This window comes from Leuresthes tenuis, unplaced genomic scaffold (genome assembly GCF_036924035.1).
Source record: "Leuresthes tenuis unplaced genomic scaffold, fLeuTen1.0.hap1 SCAF_20, whole genome shotgun sequence".
NCBI classification, from domain to species: Eukaryota; Metazoa; Chordata; class Actinopteri; order Atheriniformes; family Atherinopsidae; genus Leuresthes; species Leuresthes tenuis.
The window spans coordinates 339,687-358,301 of NW_027325374.1; the positions used below are offsets into that span (position 1 = coordinate 339,687).

The 18,615-nt window shown below is 44.6% G+C and overlaps 1 protein-coding gene across 1 annotated transcript; it reads left to right on the forward strand.

Annotated features, from left to right (window-relative positions):
* Positions 1-299: 299 nt before the first annotated feature.
* On the forward strand, positions 300-15,094 carry LOC140278871 (uncharacterized). Its single transcript, XM_072373962.1, has 11 exons — positions 300-660; positions 1,342-1,501; positions 1,580-1,635; positions 3,259-3,358; positions 4,913-5,901; positions 6,190-6,472; positions 6,583-6,596; positions 6,990-7,233; positions 7,316-7,374; positions 8,722-8,821; positions 14,010-15,094. The coding sequence occupies exons 1-11, from the start codon at positions 484-486 to the stop codon at positions 15,002-15,004; spliced, it is 3,177 nt and encodes a 1,058-aa protein (XP_072230063.1). The 5' UTR covers positions 300-483; the 3' UTR covers positions 15,005-15,094.
* The last annotated feature ends 3,521 nt before the right edge of the window (positions 15,095-18,615 follow it).

Below are 18,615 nucleotides of genomic sequence, written 5' to 3' on the forward strand. Positions count from 1 at the left end.
CAGAGCTCAGGAGTTCTGTTCACGAGTTTGTTCCTGAAATCAGAACCATGTCCATTTGGAGAAAGATGTTCTGCCACATTCAGGTCCGAATCCCGATCCGAACCAGTTAGACTGAGACTGATAATAAAATAGAACTATATTTCAACCAATTTACAAACATTAATTCTCATTGATTTTAAACCATTTTTCTTAAAATGGTTTGAATTATTATTTTACATTTTCCAATAATAACCTGAAGATGTTTTATTAATGTGCCGGAAGCGGAATCTTTTTTCCACCGGAAGTCGCGGTTCCGGTCGGAGCATGATCAGGGGACACGTGTGTGAGCGGTGTGTTGTCCCAAGCTGAACTCCTACTCCGGTGGAGATGTTTTTGTCTGTGTCGGAGCCCCCGGTGCTCCACTGATGTTCCGCGGGCCAGCAGGACCTACAGCCGGTTACCGACAGCTGTCAGCCCGGGTCTGGCGGCCGTCCCGCCCGCAGGATGAGCTCCTCCGCGGCCCTGCACACCCAGCTGGCCGCCGTCATGGAGTCTCTGGTCCACGCTGCCGTGGCGGAGCTGAAGAAGCTGGTGGAGGACAGCCCGACCTCCAGAACCACAGACCCCGGGGAAGAGCCGCCTCAACCGGGCAGAGAGCCAGTGGTAAGGCGGGAGAAGATGGTGAGCAGCGTGGCGGCGGCAGCCCCGGTAACCAGCTGCTGGGGGGGGGGGTTGAGCCTGGTTTATGCTGCTGTGCCGTAGCCTGACGTGTGTAACCGGTCAGTTTCTCGAGTTGTCTGCGCTGTGTTTTGATGAACAGGCCCAGACCAGGATGTCTTCGTTTCTCTTTATTCTGACAAAAGGTGTAAATAACAACAAAACCCTCCGGTCGGTGGTGCTCAGCCTGAGCTCCTGTCCCCGGAGAGCAACAGCAGAACGGGGAGAGGCAAAAGCGTGACACGGATATGAGGGACCGGGGCAGAGAAGGGTACAGAAACCGAGGCTCAGGAGGTCAGACATGTCACAGCAGATTCATTATAATTCTACACATTGCTGCTGTAGAACTGACTCCGTTACACGTGCACCTAAAAAAAAACCTATCGCGTTGCCCCGGGCTGTGATTGGTCCGCTCAGAACAGCTGCTTTTTCTAATGGCCGAACGGTGAAGAAGCTCCTAAAATCGGCCCGTTGACGTTCAAACGTATCAAAGTGCATTTGTTCCTCAGTGGGGGGAGCAGAGCTGTAGATCCAGCTGTAGACCCCCCCCCCCCCCCCCCACGAACATCTGGGGGGGGGGGGGGGGGGGGTCACTACCGTTTTTGTTAGTGCGAGCTCCTGTCAGCGCTCCACCTGTGCCCGCAGGTGCAGTTCGCCTCCGTCATGGAGACTCTGGGGAACGAGGCTCTGGGGAGGATCCTGAACATTGTGGAGGAGGCGCGGCTGCTGGTGGAGCTGCAGGCGGCGCGGGGCGGAAGAAGGCCGCACACCAGAGTCCTCAACATCCTCAACAAAGCTCACGTGGGTACGTACAGGCCCCGCCCCCAGCGCCCTCGCACCGCGGGGGACAGATTGTAATAGTGACTGTGATTTTATTCCTCAGAGCTGGAGCACTCCTATGGAGTCCGACAGAGCGCTGACGCAGACCTGCTGTCCCAGGTGAGCCCCTGTCTCTGAGCGTGGTGCGTTCACAGACCTGACAGTACCGTGGTATAAACCAACTCTGACTCCGTCCATCATAACCAGATGATGGACGGTTCTGACTTGGTTCAGAAGTTTTTCTGGGCACGTTGGAGAGTGTTCTTCTGCAACAGCACCACTCACCTGTGGAGTGCCTCAGGGCTCCGATTGGGTCCAAACTTCTTTGTTTTTTCTGTGTTGTGTTCAGGGGTCAGTCTGAGAAAGCTTTGATCTGTCCAGCAGCTTTCAGGATAAGTGCTTCACAACAAGAAGCTGGAACATGAAAACCAAAGTTTAAAGCACAGGGTCCACAGATAGATCACATGACCTCAGGGACCAATCACACGGACAGATTCCAGCTCAGAGCTGGACACAATGGGCCTGAACTGTGAAATATTTCTGAAGAGATAAAAAAACAAGCATCTGAAGTGAGAGCTGATAGTGTTAGCTCATAGCTGCTGTTAGCTCATAGCTCTGTTAGCTCATAGCTCTGTTAGCTCATAGCTGCTGTTAGCTCATAGCTCTGTTAGCTCATAGCTGCTGTTAGCTCATAGCTCTGTTAGCTCATAGCTCTGTTAGCTCATATCTGTGTTAGCTCATAGCTGCTGTTAGCTCATAGCTGCTGTTAGTTCATAGCTCTGTTAGCTCATAGCTCTGTTAGCTCATAGCTGCTGTTAGCTCATAGCTGCTGTTAGCTCATAGCTGCTGTTAGCTCATAGCTGCTGTTAGTTCATAGCTCTGTTAGCTCATAGCTCTGTTAGTTCATAGCTGCTGTTAGCTCATAGCTGCTGTTAGCTCATAGCTGCTGTTAGCTCATAGCTGCTGTTAGCTCATAGCTGCGGTTAGCTCATAGCTCTGTTAGCTCATAGCTGCGGTTAGCTCATAGCTGCGGTTAGCTCATAGCTGCTGTTAGCTCATAGCTCTGTTAGCTCATAGCTCTGTTAGCTCATAGCTCTGTTAGCTCATAGCTGCTGTTAGCTCATAGCTCTGTTAGCTCATAGCTGCTGTTAGCTCATAGCTCTGTTAGCTCAGAGCTGCTGTTAGCTCATAGCTGCGGTTAGCTCATAGCTGCTGTTAGCTCATAGCTCTGTTAGCTCATAGCTGCTGTTAGCTCATAGCTCTGTTAGCTCATAGCTCTGTTAGCTCATAGCTGCTGTGTTTCACCAAACTGTTCTCGGTGAGTAGATGAACGTATTTCATGCCAGAAATAAGGTCCAGGTTTAAGAAAACAAAAAAAACGAACGTTCCCTTTGAGCTTCCTCCCCTTTGGAGAAAGCTGTCAGATGTCCAACTTTTAACAGAGTCTGAGAAAGATCTGCAGCTTAGGAACATGTTAAAGAGAAATTCAGCTGAATGTCCTCAAAGATGGAGCCGATATAACAGGAAGAGTAAAGGCCCCAGAACTGAACCCTGTTGCACACCGTAGGCCACAGAAAATGATGGTTCAGATTCGAGGGGAACCAGAACAGACCCTGATGCAGCCACCCAGCAGAACAGAACATCCTCCTCAGCACATCTTAACATTGTTCTGTTGACTTTATCCAGCTGCTTTTCATGAACTCTGTAATCAAACTCCGCCTTTATTTTGAATCGTCACCGCAGACCAAAACGGAGGAGGAGGACGTGGCTGAGGCGCCGTTTGTGCCGGCGGTCACCTTGAAAGACCAGCACGGACACATCGACCTGGGAGCCATCGCAGAGAGTGAGCAGCCTCTTGTTTTTTCTAGCCTGAACCTGCCTGTTGGTCCAGTTTGAGGCGGTTTTATGGGTCAGACGCCTCCAGAACCGTGTTTGACTTTTCTGGACTCCAGTCGCTTGGTTCAGTCTTTGCTTTCGTCGCGCTTCTCCCTGAAGGAGAAAGTACGGTTCAGCTGGAAGTACGAGCTGCCGATAAAACCATCGGTGGCCAGCTGTGCCCCTCCAGTCCACTGGGGGGCAGTAAGCAGGGCAAGTTTATACTGTTCCAGATTTTAGGAGTAAAACTCAAACGAAGCCTTGTTCAGTAATGCTGAGGTAACGCCAGCACAGGAAGCAGGATTAATCAGTTTAATCCCTGAACAGGAAGCAGGAAAAGCAACAAAAGTCTGTTTTTGTTTGGCTGTTAAAATGAACGCGTTAACGGCGAGTCTTAAACAGCTGTGGTCTGGAACCGAGACCCCTGAACCCAGGTAACCCTGTTAGGAGTGATAAAAAGTGTTTATTTAAGAGTTAAAAAGTGTTTATTCAAGAGTTAAAAAGTATTTATTCAAGAGTTAAAAAGTGTTTATTCAAGAGTTAAAAAGTGTTTAAGTGTTAAAAAGTGTTTATTCAAGAGTTAAAAAGGGTTTATTGAAGAGTTAAAAAGTGTTTATTTAAGAGTTAAAAAGTGTTTATTCAGGAGTTAAAAAGTATTTATTCAGGAGTTAAAAAGTATTTATTCAAGAGTTAAAAAGTATTTATTCAAGAGTTAAAAAGTGTTTATTTAAGAGTTAAAAAGTGTTTATTCAAGAGTTAAAAAGTGTTTATTCAAGAGTTAAAAAGTGTTTAAGTGTTAAAAAGTGTTTATTCAAGAGTTAAAAAGGGTTTATTGAAGAGTTAAAAAGTGTTTAAGTGTTAAAAAGTGTTTATTCAAGAGTTAAAAAGGGTTTATTGAAGAGTTAAAAAGTGTTTATTTAAGAGTTAAAAAGTGTTTATTCAGGAGTTAAAAAGTATTTATTCAGGAGTTAAAAAGTATTTATTCAAGAGTTAAAAAGTATTTATTCAAGAGTTAAAAAGTGTTTATTTAAGAGTTAAAAAGTGTTTATTTAAGAGTTAAAAAGTGTTTATTCAAGAGTTAAAAAGTGTTTATTCAAGAGTTAAAAAGTGTTTATTTAAGAGTTAAAAAGTGTTTATTCAAGAGTTAAAAAGTGTTTATTCAAGAGTTAAAAAGTGTTTATTCAAGAGTTAAAAAGTGTTTATTCAAGTGTTAAAAAGTGTTTATTCAAGAGTTAAAAAGTGTTTATTCTGTTAAAAATGTATTTTTATTATTAAAAATACATTTTGTGCCTGATCATAAGTGAACAATCTAACGAGATAAAACATTTTAATCGACTGAAGTCACTAAATTTAATTGAATTAAAGCTGGAGGTTAACAGACTAAACCGGTTAAATATTCTGATAAAGGCCTGAAAACGCAGTCATGTGACCCTGGACCCTGACAGAACCGGGTCACCGGTTCCTCAGGGGTTTGCCGGTTCTGTTCGGACCTCAGTTGAACCCAGTTTCTGTCCTCCTGCAGGAGCTCGTGTGGAAGCCGCTCCGCTGTCACCATCCGGCGGGTCCGGCCCGGCCGAGCCGGACGCCTCCTGGAGGTTCTGCACCTGCTCGGCCTGCGGAAAGTCCTTCTCCTCGCAGAGCAAGTTGAGGTCGCATCAGCTGGTCCACACCGGCGAGAAGCCGTTCCCCTGCGGCGTCTGCGGCCGCGCCTTCCGCCAGCGCCACAGCCTGCAGAGCCACGTGCACACGCACAGCGGCGAGCGGCCCTTCGAGTGCCTGCAGTGCGGAAAGCGTTTCTCCAAGCAGGCGCAGCTGAAGACGCACGCCATCGTACACACCGGGGAGAAGCCGTTCTGCTGCGACGTGTGCGGCCGCCGCTTCAACCTGCTGCAGAACCTGCACCGCCACGCCGTCACCCACACGGGCCAGAAGGTGTTCATCTGCGGCGTGTGCGGGAAGGGCTTCACGCGCGCCGTCACGCTGAAGACGCACCAGCTCATCCACACCGGGCAGAAGCCCTTCCAGTGCGAGCAGTGCCCCAAAACCTTCCGGCACGCCGTGAACCTGCGCAACCACCAGAGGATCCACAGCGGCGTGCGCCCGTTCAGCTGCGACCTCTGCGGGAAAACCTTCCGGCAGGCGGTGAACCTGAAGATCCACCGCCGGATCCACACCGGCGAGCGGCCCTTCAGCTGCCGGGAGTGCGGCAAGACGTTCAGCCAGCAGAGCAGCCTGATCTCCCACGGCCGCACGCACTCCTCCGAGAAGCCGTTCCACTGCGGCGCCTGCGACAAGAAGTTCAACAACGCCAACAGCCTCAAGCTGCACGTGCGCGTGCACACCGGAGAAAAGCCATACGCCTGCGAGGTCTGCGGCAAGAGCTTCAGCCAGGGCAGCCACCTGAGGACGCACAAGAGACACGTGCACGCCGGCGGCAAGCAGTACATCTGCGACAAGTGCGGCAAGCGATACGCCGACCAGCGCAACCTGAAGCTGCACAAATGCGGCTACGCCTGAGCCAGTCCGCCGCGGTCCGGCGCTACGGGTCAGCGCCGGGTGGGACCGACAGGAACCAATCAGAGCGCTGACATTCTGAGGGAGGCGGGGCCTCTGGCCGTCTGATCCTGAGCTCACAGTTTACCCACAGCTGGTCCTGCCCGCCGTGACATCATCCCGTTCAGAGCCTCTGATTGGTCTGAGCCTTCCTGTAAATGTGTTCTTTAATTTTATAGATGCAGTTTTTCATTTTTGTGAAATAAAATCTGTTGAAGGAGCACATCTGTCAGCTGTGACTTAAAGGAGCAGTGCGCTGTACCCGACTTAAAGGCGCAGTGCGCTGTTCCCGACTTAAAGGCGCAGTGCGCTGTACCCGACTTAAAGGCGCGGTACGCTGTACCCGACTTAAAGGCGCGGTACGCTGTTCCCGACTTAAAGGCGCGGTACGCTGTTCCCGACTTAAAGGCGCGGTACGCTGTACCCGACTTAAAGGCGCGGTACGCTGTACCCGACTTAAAGGCGCAGTACGCTGTACCCGACTTAAAGAAGGGAGAAGATGGTGAGCAGCGTGGCGGCGGCAGCCCCGGTAACCAGCTGCTGGGGGGGGGTTAAGCCTGGTTTATGCTGCTGTGCCGTAGCCTGACGTGTGTAACCGGTCAGTTTCTCGAGTTGTCTGCGTTGTGTTTTGATGAACAGGCCCAGACCAGGATGTCTTCGTTTCTCTTTATTCTGACAAAAGGTGTAAATAACAACAAAACCCTCCGGTCGGTGGTGCTCAGCCTGAGCTCCTGTCCCCGGAGAGCAACAGCAGAACGGGGAGAGGCAAAAGCGTGACACGGATATGAGGGACCGGGGCAGAGAAGGGTACAGAAACCGAGTCTCAGGAGGTCAGACATGTCACAGCAGATTCATTATAATTCTACACATTGCTGCTGTAGAACTGACTCCGTTACACGTGCACCTAAAAAAAAAACCTATCGCGTTGCCCCGGGCTGTGATTGGTCCGCTCAGAACAGCTGCTTTTTCTAATGGCTGAACGGTGAAGAAGCTCCTAAAATCGGCCCGTTGACGTTCAAACGTATCAAAGTGCATTTGTTCCTCAGTGGGGGGAGCAGAGCTGTAGATCCAGCTGTAGATCACTACCGTTTTTGTTAGTGCGAGCTCCTGTCAGCGCTCCACCTGTGCCCGCAGGTGCAGTTCGCCTCCGTCATGGAGACTCTGGGGAACGAGGCTCTGGGGAGGATCCTGAACATTGTGGAGGAGGCGCGGCTGCTGGTGGAGCTGCAGGCGGCGCGGGGCGGAAGAAGGCCGCACACCAGAGTCCTCAACATCCTCAACAAAGCTCACGTGGGTACGTACAGGCCCCGCCCCCAGCGCCCTCGCGCCACGGGGGACAGATTGTAATAGTGACTGTGATTTTATTCCTCAGAGCTGGAGCACTCCTATGGAGTCCGACATCAGAGCGCTGACGCAGACCTGCTGTCCCAGGTGAGCCCCTGTCTCTGAGCGTGGTGCGTTCACAGACCTGACAGTACCGTGGTATAAACCAACTCTGACTCCCTCCATCATAACCAGATGATGGACGGTTCTGACTTGGTTCAGAAGTTTTTCTGGGCACGTTGGAGAGTATTCTTCTGCAACAGCACCACTCACCTGTGGAGTGCCTCAGGGCTCCGATTGGGTCCAAACTTCTTTGTTTTTTCTGTGTTGATCTGTGGGGCTCAGACAAGGTTTTTTTTCTCTCCATTAAAGTGGAACTTTTTTTTTTTTTTTTTAAACCTGGACCTTATTTCTGGCATGAAATACGTTCATCTACTCACTGAGAATAGTTTGGTGAAAGTCGGCGTCCTTCAGAAGATATTTAGATAACTGGAGATCCATATAACGGAGTGAACGGGGCTTAGAAGATGCAGCCTCTAAATAAGGCATTATCTGTCTTTATTTCACCAATACTTTAAGAAGAATGAATGAATGAACGTGTGCTATAGCTCTGTTAGCTCATAGCTCTGTTAGCTCATAGCTCTGTTAGCTCATAGCTGTGTTAGCTCATAGCTGCTGTTAGTTCATAGCTCTGTTAGCTCATAGCTGCTGTTAGCTCATAGCTGCTGTTAGCTCATAGCTCTGTTAGCTCATAGCTGCTGTTAGCTCATAGCTGCTGTTAGCTCATAGCTGCTGTTAGTTCATAGCTCTGTTAGCTCATAGCTCTGTTAGCTCATAGCTCTGTTAGCTCATAGCTGCTGTTAGTTCATAGCTCTGTTAGCTCATAGCTGCTGTTAGCTCATAGCTGCTGTTAGTTCATAGCTCTGTTAGCTCATAGCTGCTGTTAGCTCATAGCTCTGTTAGCTCATAGCTGCTGTTAGCTCATAGCTCTGTTAGCTCATAGCTGCTGTGTTTCACCAAACGGTTCTCGGTGAGTAGATGAACGTATTTCATGCCAGAAATAAGGTCCAGGTTTAAGAAAACAAAAAAAACGAACGTTCCCTTTGAAATTCCTCCCCTTTGGAGAAAGCTGTCAGATGTCCAACTTTTAACAGAGTCTGAGAAAGGTCTGCAGCTTAGGAACATGTTAAAGAGAAATTCAGCTGAATGTCCTCAAAGATGGAGCCGATATAACAGGAAGAGTAAAGGCCCCAGAACTGAACCCTGTTGCACACCGTAGGCCACAGAAAATGATGGTTCAGATTCGAGGGGAACCAGAACAGACCCTGATGCAGCATCTCAGCAGAACAGAACATCCTCCTCAGCACATCTTAACATTGTTCTGTTGACTTTATCCAGCTGCTTTTCATGAACTCTGTAATCAAACTCCGCCTTTATTTTGAATCGTCACCGCAGACCAAAACGGAGGAGGAGGACGTGGCTGAGGCGCCGTTTGTGCCGGCGGTCACCTTGAAAGACCAGCACGGACACATCGACCTGGGAGCCATCGCAGAGAGTGAGCAGCCTCTTGTTTTTTCTAGCCTGAACCTGCCTGTTGGTCCAGTTTGAGGCGGTTTTATGGGTCAGACGCCTCCAGAACCGTGTTTGACTTTTCTGGACTCCAGTCGCTTGGTTCAGTCTTTGCTTTCGTCGCGCTTCTCCCTGAAGGAGAAAGTACGGTTCAGCTGGAAGTACGAGCTGCCGATAAAACCATCGGTGGCCAGCTGTGCCCCTCCAGTCCACTGGGGGGCAGTAGGCAGGGCAAGTTTATACTGTTCCAGATTTTAGGAGTAAAACTCAAACGAAGCCTTGTTCAGGTAACACCAGCACCGGAAGCAGGATTAATCAGTTTAATCCCTGAACAGGAAGCAGGAAAAGCAACAAAAGTCTGTTTTTGTTTGGCTGTTAAAATGAACGCGTTAACGGCGAGTCTTAAACAGCTGTGGTCTGGAACCGAGACCCCTGAACCCAGGTAACCCTGTTAGGAGTGATAAAAAGTGTTTATTTAAGTGTTAAAAAGTGTTTATTCAAGAGTTAAAAAGGGTTTATTGAAGAGTTAAAAAGTATTTATTCAAGAGTTAAAAAGTGTTTATTCAGGAGTTAAAAAGTATTTATTCAGGAGTTAAAAAGTATTTATTCAAGTGTTAAAAAGTATTTATTCAAGTGTTAAAAAGTGTTTATTCAAGAGTTAAAAAGTATTTATTCAAGAGTTAAAAAGTGTTTATTCAAGAGTTAAAAAGTGTTTATTTAAGAGTTAAAAAGTGTTTATTCAAGAGTTAAAAAGTGTTTAAGTGTTAAAAAGTGTTTATTCAAGAGTTAAAAAGTATTTATTCAAGAGTTAAAAAGTGTTTATTCAGGAGTTAAAAAGTGTTTATTCAGGAGTTAAAAAGTGTTTATTCAAGAGTTAAAAAGTATTTATTCAGGAGTTAAAAAGTGTTTATTCAAGAGTTAAAAAGTGTTTATTCAGGAGTTAAAAAGTGTTTATTTAAGTGTTAAAAAGTATTTATTCAAGAGTTAAAAAGTATTTATTCAGGAGTTAAAAAGTGTTTATTTAAGTGTTAAAAAGTATTTATTCAAGAGTTAAAAAGTATTTATTCAAGAGTTAAAAAGTGTTTATTCAGGAGTTAAAAAGTGTTTATTCAAGAGTTAAAAAGTGTTTATTCAAGAGTTAAAAAGTATTTATTCAGGAGTTAAAAAGTGTTTATTTAAGTGTTAAAAAGTATTTATTCAAGAGTTAAAAAGTATTTATTCAGGAGTTAAAAAGTGTTTATTCAAGAGTTAAAAAGTGTTTATTCAGGACTTAAAAAGTGTTTATTTAAGTGTTAAAAAGTATTTATTCAAGAGTTAAAAAGTATTTATTCAAGAGTTAAAAAGTGTTTATTCAAGAGTTAAAAAGTGTTTATTCAAGAGTTAAAAAGTGTTTATTCAAGAGTTAAAAAGTGTTTATTCAAGAGTTAAAAAGTGTTTATTCAAGAGTTAAAAAGTGTTTATTCAAGAGTTAAAAAGTGTTTATTTAAGTGTTAAAAAGTGTTTATTTAAGTGTTAAAAAGTGTTTATTCAAGAGTTAAAAAGTGTTTATTCAAGAGTTAAAAAGTGTTTATTCAAGAGTTAAAAAGTGTTTATTTAAGAGTTAAAAAGTATTTATTCAAGAGTTAAAAAGTATTTATTCAAGAGTTAAAAAGTGTTTATTCAAGAGTTAAAAAGTGTTTATTCAGGAGTTAAAAAGTGTTTATTTAAGTGTTAAAAAGTATTTATTCAAGAGTTAAAAAGTATTTATTCAGGAGTTAAAAAGTGTTTATTTAAGTGTTAAAAAGTGTTTATTCAAGAGTTAAAAAGTGTTTATTCAAGAGTTAAAAAGTATTTATTCAGGAGTTAAAAAGTGTTTATTTAAGTGTTAAAAAGTATTTATTCAAGAGTTAAAAAGTGTTTATTCAAGAGTTAAAAAGTGTTTATTCAAGAGTTAAAAAGTGTTTATTCAGGAGTTAAAAAGTGTTTATTTAAGTGTTAAAAAGTATTTATTCAAGAGTTAAAAAGTATTTATTCAAGAGTTAAAAAGTGTTTATTCAGGAGTTAAAAAGTGTTTATTCAAGAGTTAAAAAGTGTTTATTTAAGTGTTAAAAAGTGTTTATTCAAGAGTTAAAAAGTGTTTATTCAAGAGTTAAAAAGTATTTATTCAAGAGTTAAAAAGTGTTTATTCAAGAGTTAAAAAGTGTTTATTCAGGAGTTAAAAAGTGTTTATTTAAGTGTTAAAAAGTATTTATTCAAGAGTTAAAAAGTATTTATTCAAGAGTTAAAAAGTGTTTATTCAGGAGTTAAAAAGTGTTTATTCAAGAGTTAAAAAGTGTTTATTTAAGTGTTAAAAAGTGTTTATTCAAGAGTTAAAAAGTGTTTATTCAAGAGTTAAAAAGTATTTATTCAGGAGTTAAAAAGTGTTTATTTAAGTGTTAAAAAGTATTTATTCAAGAGTTAAAAAGTATTTATTCAAGAGTTAAAAAGTATTTATTCAAGAGTTAAAAAGTGTTTATTTAAGTGTTAAAAAGTGTTTATTCAAGTGTTAAAAAGTGTTTATTCAAGAGTTAAAAAGTGTTTATTCAGGAGTTAAAAAGTGTTTATTTAAGTGTTAAAAAGTATTTATTCAAGAGTTAAAAAGTATTTATTCAAGAGTTAAAAAGTGTTTATTCAGGAGTTAAAAAGTGTTTATTCAGGAGTTAAAAAGTGTTTATTCAAGAGTTAAAAAGTGTTTATTCAAGAGTTAAAAAGTGTTTATTCAAGAGTTAAAAAGTGTTTATTCAAGAGTTAAAAAGTGTTTATTCAAGAGTTAAAAAGTGTTTATTTAAGTGTTAAAAAGTGTTTATTTAAGTGTTAAAAAGTGTTTATTCAAGAGTTAAAAAGTATTTATTCAAGAGTTAAAAAGTGTTTATTCAGGAGTTAAAAAGTGTTTATTCAGGAGTTAAAAAGTGTTTATTCAGGAGTTAAAAAGTGTTTATTCAAGAGTTAAAAAGTGTTTATTCAAGAGTTAAAAAGTGTTTATTCAAGAGTTAAAAAGTGTTTATTCAAGAGTTAAAAAGTGTTTATTCAAGAGTTAAAAAGTGTTTATTCAAGAGTTAAAAAGTGTTTATTCAAGAGTTAAAAAGTGTTTATTCAAGAGTTAAAAAGTGTTTATTCAAGAGTTAAAAAGTGTTTATTTAAGTGTTAAAAAGTGTTTATTTAAGTGTTAAAAAGTGTTTATTCAAGAGTTAAAAAGTGTTTATTCAGGAGTTAAAAAGTGTTTATTCAAGAGTTAAAAAGTGTTTATTCAAGAGTTAAAAAGTGTTTATTCAAGAGTTAAAAAGTGTTTATTCAAGAGTTAAAAAGTGTTTATTTAAGTGTTAAAAAGTGTTTATTCAGGAGTTAAAAAGTGTTTATTCAGGAGTTAAAAAGTGTTTATTCAAGAGTTAAAAAGTGTTTATTCAAGAGTTAAAAAGTGTTTATTCAAGAGTTAAAAAGTGTTTATTCAAGAGTTAAAAAGTGTTTATTCAGGAGTTAAAAAGTGTTTATTTAAGTGTTAAAAAGTATTTATTCAAGAGTTAAAAAGTATTTATTCAAGAGTTAAAAAGTGTTTATTCAGGAGTTAAAAAGTGTTTATTCAGGAGTTAAAAAGTGTTTATTCAAGAGTTAAAAAGTGTTTATTCAAGAGTTAAAAAGTGTTTATTCAAGAGTTAAAAAGTGTTTATTCAAGAGTTAAAAAGTGTTTATTCAAGAGTTAAAAAGTGTTTATTCAAGAGTTAAAAAGTGTTTATTTAAGTGTTAAAAAGTGTTTATTCAAGTGTTAAAAAGTGTTTATTCAGGAGTTAAAAAGTGTTTATTCAGGAGTTAAAAAGTGTTTATTTAAGTGTTAAAAAGTATTTATTCAAGAGTTAAAAAGTATTTATTCAAGAGTTAAAAAGTGTTTATTCAGGAGTTAAAAAGTGTTTATTCAGGAGTTAAAAAGTGTTTATTCAAGAGTTAAAAAGTGTTTATTCAAGAGTTAAAAAGTGTTTATTCAAGAGTTAAAAAGTGTTTATTCAAGAGTTAAAAAGTGTTTATTCAAGAGTTAAAAAGTGTTTATTCAAGAGTTAAAAAGTGTTTATTCAAGAGTTAAAAAGTGTTTATTTAAGTGTTAAAAAGTGTTTATTTAAGTGTTAAAAAGTGTTTATTCAAGAGTTAAAAAGTATTTATTCAAGAGTTAAAAAGTGTTTATTCAAGAGTTAAAAAGTGTTTATTCAGGAGTTAAAAAGTGTTTATTCAGGAGTTAAAAAGTGTTTATTCAAGAGTTAAAAAGTGTTTATTCAAGAGTTAAAAAGTGTTTATTCAAGAGTTAAAAAGTGTTTATTCAAGAGTTAAAAAGTGTTTATTCAAGAGTTAAAAAGTGTTTATTCAAGAGTTAAAAAGTGTTTATTCAAGAGTTAAAAAGTGTTTATTTAAGTGTTAAAAAGTGTTTATTTAAGTGTTAAAAAGTGTTTATTCAAGAGTTAAAAAGTGTTTATTCAGGAGTTAAAAAGTGTTTATTCAAGAGTTAAAAAGTGTTTATTCAAGAGTTAAAAAGTGTTTATTCAAGAGTTAAAAAGTGTTTATTCAAGAGTTAAAAAGTGTTTATTTAAGTGTTAAAAAGTGTTTATTCAGGAGTTAAAAAGTGTTTATTCAGGAGTTAAAAAGTGTTTATTCAAGAGTTAAAAAGTGTTTATTCAAGAGTTAAAAAGTGTTTATTCAAGAGTTAAAAAGTGTTTATTCAAGAGTTAAAAAGTGTTTATTCAAGAGTTAAAAAGTGTTTATTTAAGTGTTAAAAAGTGTTTATTCAAGAGTTAAAAAGTATTTATTCAAGAGTTAAAAAGTATTTATTCAAGAGTTAAAAAGTGTTTATTCAAGAGTTAAAAAGTGTTTATTCAAGAGTTAAAAAGTGTTTATTTAAGCTGCATTTAGAGCATAAGATATTTATTAAAAATACATTTTGTGCCTGATCATAAGTGAACAATCTAACGAGATTAAACATTTTAATCGACTGAAGTCACTAAATTTAATTGAATTAAAGCTGGAGGTTAACAGACTAAACCGGTTAAATATCCTGATAAAGGCCTGAAAACGCAGTCATGTGACCCTGGACCCTGACAGAACCGGGTCACCGGTTCATCGGGGGTTTGCCGGTTCTGTTCGGACCTCAGTTGAACCCAGTTTCTGTCCTCCTGCAGGAGCTCGTGTGGAAGCCGCTCCGCTGTCACCATCCGGCGGGTCCGGCCCGGCCGAGCCGGACGCCTCCTGGAGGTTCTGCACCTGCTCGGCCTGCGGAAAGTCCTTCTCCTCGCAGAGCAAGTTGAGGTCGCATCAGCTGGTCCACACCGGCGAGAAGCCGTTCCCCTGCGGCGTCTGCGGCCGCGCCTTCCGCCAGCGCCACAGCCTGCAGAGCCACGTGCACACGCACAGCGGCGAGCGGCCCTTCGAGTGCCTGCAGTGCGGAAAGCGTTTCTCCAAGCAGGCGCAGCTGAAGACGCACGCCATCGTACACACCGGGGAGAAGCCGTTCTGCTGCGACGTGTGCGGCCGCCGCTTCAACCTGCTGCAGAACCTGCACCGCCACGCCGTCACCCACACGGGCCAGAAGGTGTTCATCTGCGGCGTGTGCGGGAAGGGCTTCACGCGCGCCGTCACGCTGAAGACGCACCAGCTCATCCACACCGGGCAGAAGCCCTTCCAGTGCGAGCAGTGCCCCAAAACCTTCCGGCACGCCGTGAACCTGCGCAACCACCAGAGGATCCACAGCGGCGTGCGCCCGTTCAGCTGCGACCTCTGCGGGAAAACCTTCCGGCAGGCGGTGAACCTGAAGATCCACCGCCGGATCCACACCGGCGAGCGGCCCTTCAGCTGCCGGGAGTGCGGCAAGACGTTCAGCCAGCAGAGCAGCCTGATCTCCCACGGCCGCACGCACTCCTCCGAGAAGCCGTTCCACTGCGGCGCCTGCGACAAGAAGTTCAACAACGCCAACAGCCTCAAGCTGCACGTGCGCGTGCACACCGGAGAAAAGCCATACGCCTGCGAGGTCTGCGGCAAGAGCTTCAGCCAGGGCAGCCACCTGAGGACGCACAAGAGACACGTGCACGCCGGCGGCAAGCAGTACATCTGCGACAAGTGCGGCAAGAGATACGCCGACCAGCGCAACCTGAAGCTGCACAAATGCGGCTACGCCTGAGCCAGTCCGCCGCGGTCCGGCGCTACGGGTCAGCGCCGGGTGGGACCGACAGGAACCAATCAGAGCGCTGACATTCTGAGGGAGGCGGGGCCTCTGGCCGTCTGATCCTGAGCTCACAGTTTACCCACAGCTGGTCCTGCCCGCCGTGACATCATCCCGTTCAGAGCCTCTGATTGGTCTGAGCCTTCCTGTAAATGTGTTCTTTAATTTTATAGATGCAGTTTTTCATTTTTGTGAAATAAAATCTGTTGAAGGAGCACATCTGTCAGCTGTGACTTAAAGGCGCAGTGCGCTGTTCCCGACTTAAAGGCGCAGTGCGCTGTACCCGACTTAAAGGCGCAGTGCGCTGTACCCGACTTAAAGGCGCAGTGCGCTGTTCCCGACTTAAAGGCGCAGTGCGCTGTTCCCGACTTAAAGGCGCAGTGCGCTGTTCCCGACTTAAAGGCGCAGTGCGCTGTTCCCGACTTAAAGGCGCAGTGCGCTGTACCCAACTTAAAGGCGCAGTACGCTGTTCCCAACTTAAAGGCGCGGTGCGCTGTACCCGACTTAAAGGCGCAGTGCGCTGTTCCCGACTTAAAGGCGCGGTACGCTGTACCCGACTTAAAGGCACAGTGCGCTGTTCCCAACTTAAAGGCGCAGTACGCTGTTCCCAACTTAAAGGCGCAGTACGCTGTTCCCAACTTAAAGGCGCGGTGCGCTGTACCCGACTTAAAGGCGCGGTACGCTGTACCCGACTTAAAGGCGCGGTACGCTGTACCCGAGTTAAAGGCGCGGTACGCTGTTCCCGACTTAAAGGCGCAGTACGCTGTACCCGAGTTAAAGGCGCGGTGCGCTGTACCCGGCTTAAAGGCGCAGTGCGCTGTTCCCAGCTTAAAGGCGCAGTACGCTGTACCCGACTTAAAGGCGCAGTGCGCTGTTCCCAACTTAAAGGCGCAGTGCGCTGTACCCGACTTAAAGGCGCAGTGTCGTGTTCCCAACTTAAAGGCGCAGTACGCTGTTCCCAACTTAAAGGCGCAGTACGCTGTTCCCAACTTAAAGGCGCAGTACGCTGTACCCGACTTAAAGGCGCAGTGCGCTGTACCCGACTTAAAGGCGCAGTACGCTGTACCCTCCTTAAAGGCGCAGTGCGCTGTACTCGAATTAAAGGCGCGGTGCGCTGTACCCGACTTAAAGGCGCAGTACGTTGTACCCTCCTTAAAGGCGCGGTGCGCTGTACCCGAATTAAAGGCGCGGTGCGCTGTACCCGACTTAAAGGAGAGGTACGCTGTACCCGACTTAAAGGCGCGGTACGCTGTACCCGACTTAAAGGCGCGGTGCGCTGTACCCGACTTAAAGGAGAGGTACGCTGTTCCCGACTTAAAGGCGCAGTACGCTGTACCCGACTTAAAGGCGCAGTGCGCTGTACCCGACTTAAAGGCGCGGTGCGCTGTACCCGACTTAAAGGAGAGGTACGCTGTTCCCGACTTAAAGGCGCAGTACGCTGTACCCGACTTAAAGGCGCAGTGCGCTGTACCCGAGTTAAAGGCGCGGTGCGCTGTTCCCGACTTAAAGGTGCAGTACGCTGTACCCGACTTAAAGGCGCAGTGTGCTGTACCCGCCTTAAAGGCGCGGTACGCTGTTCCCGACTTAAAGGCGCGGTGCGCTGTACCCGACTTAAAGGCGCAGTGCGCTGTTCCCGACTTAAAGGCGCAGTGCGCTGTACCCGACTTAAAGGCGCAGTGTCGTGTTCCCGACTTAAAGGCGCAGTGCGCTGTTCCCGACATAAAGGCGCAGTGCGCTGTACCCGACTTAAAGGCGCAGTGCGCTGTACCCGACTTAAAGGCGCAGTGCGCTGTTCCCGACTTAAAGGCGCGGTGCGCTGTTCCCGACTTAAAGGCGCAGTACGCTGTACCCGACTTAAAGGCGCAGTGCGCTGTACCCGACTTAAAGGCGCAGTGTCGTGTTCCCGACTTAAAGGCGCAGTGCGCTGTTCCCGACATAAAGGCGCAGTGCGCTGTACCCGACTTAAAGGCGCAGTGCGCTGTACCCGACTTAAAGGCGCAGTGCGCTGTTCCCGACTTAAAGGCGCGGTGCGCTGTACCCGACTTAAAGGCGCGGTACGCTGTACCCGACTGAAAGGCGCAGTGCGCTGTTCCCGACTTAAAGGCGCAGTGCGCTGTTCCCGACTTAAAGGCGCAGTGCGCTGTACCCGACTGAAAGGCGCAGTGCGCTGTTCCCGACTTAAAGGCGCGGTACGCTGTACCCGACTTAAAGGCGCAGTGCGCTGTACCCGACTTAAAGCCGCAGTGCGCTGTTCCCGACTTAAAGGCGCAGTGCGCTGTTCCCGACTTAAAGGCGCAGTGCGCTGTACCCGACTTAAAGGCGCAGTGCGCTGTACCCGACTTAAAGGCGCAGTGCGCTGTTTTCAGGCCTGATGTTCAGTCATGTGATCTTTCAGTTTTTAACAGGATAAACAATATTCATTTATTATAAACATTATTGGTGAATAAATCCGCATCAGTTTTTATAATCTGTGAAGACATGAAACTGAATTTATTCTAAATTCATCTGATTTTATCATGAAGAAATGTTCATGACAAACATTTAAACCTGTAAAAGTTTAAATCACAAACAACAGTCTAATTTAGTCACAGTGAACATCTTCGGTCCGACCCAGAGTCGGTCCACATTTATCTTTCTTGGACAGGATCTGGAGGTGCAGCCGGGGGGGGGGGGGGGGGGGGGGGTCGCTTTGGGAATCTCAGGGTTACATCTGTGCTGTTTACAGATGAGATGTTTGGAAGGAGAAGCTGTCAGCTTACTGCTCCGTTCCAGCCCTCAGCTGTACTCAGACCAGGGGCCTCAAGTACAAAGACTTGTGGATTTCCTGCAGAAACCCGGCGCACCTCAAACCAAAATGCCCTCAAAGGCACAAAAATATCCGGATATACGAACGTGTGCGCACGCATGAACCCAAGCACATTTCCTTTGTACATCCCAATCAACGTGGAACTGAGCGCACGTGTCGGACTCCTCCCTGGCCACGCCCCTACTTAAATATGCAAATCATATGTAAATGAGTCCTGCACCTGTGGTTCCCCTCTCTGCACGATCAGAAAATAAAGAAAAAAGAATAAGGAAGACGGAAAAAAGAAGAACTTAACGGAAAGTGAGATGGAGGGGCTACTTTCTGAAGTGGAGGCGCAGAAATGTGCTCTTTGGCAGCTGTCCTACGATATAAGCAGCAAACATAAGGGGGGGGGCTTTAATGCTGTGGGGTCTGAGCAGCGCACACAAGCAGAGGTGAAGAAGAAGTGGTCCGATATTAAGGTGGATGTGAAGCGGAGACTGGCTGCCGAAGTGTGGCCAAAACAGGCGGGGGACAGGAGAAGAGGGGCCCACCCTGTTTGAACAGAGAGTCGCCAGAACTATGGGTTACACTGGGGGGGGGGGGCTCTGATTAAAGGTAAAACCTGTATTTGTGTAACTCACAATAAACGCATTCAGTAACGGAGCAGAAGCGCCGGGGGGGGGGGGCTGATTCACACTTTACTCACAGAGTTATTCACACAGAGACGATCAGAGGCCTGTTAGAAACATCTTTAGCTGGAACATTTAGATTTGAGGTTGAA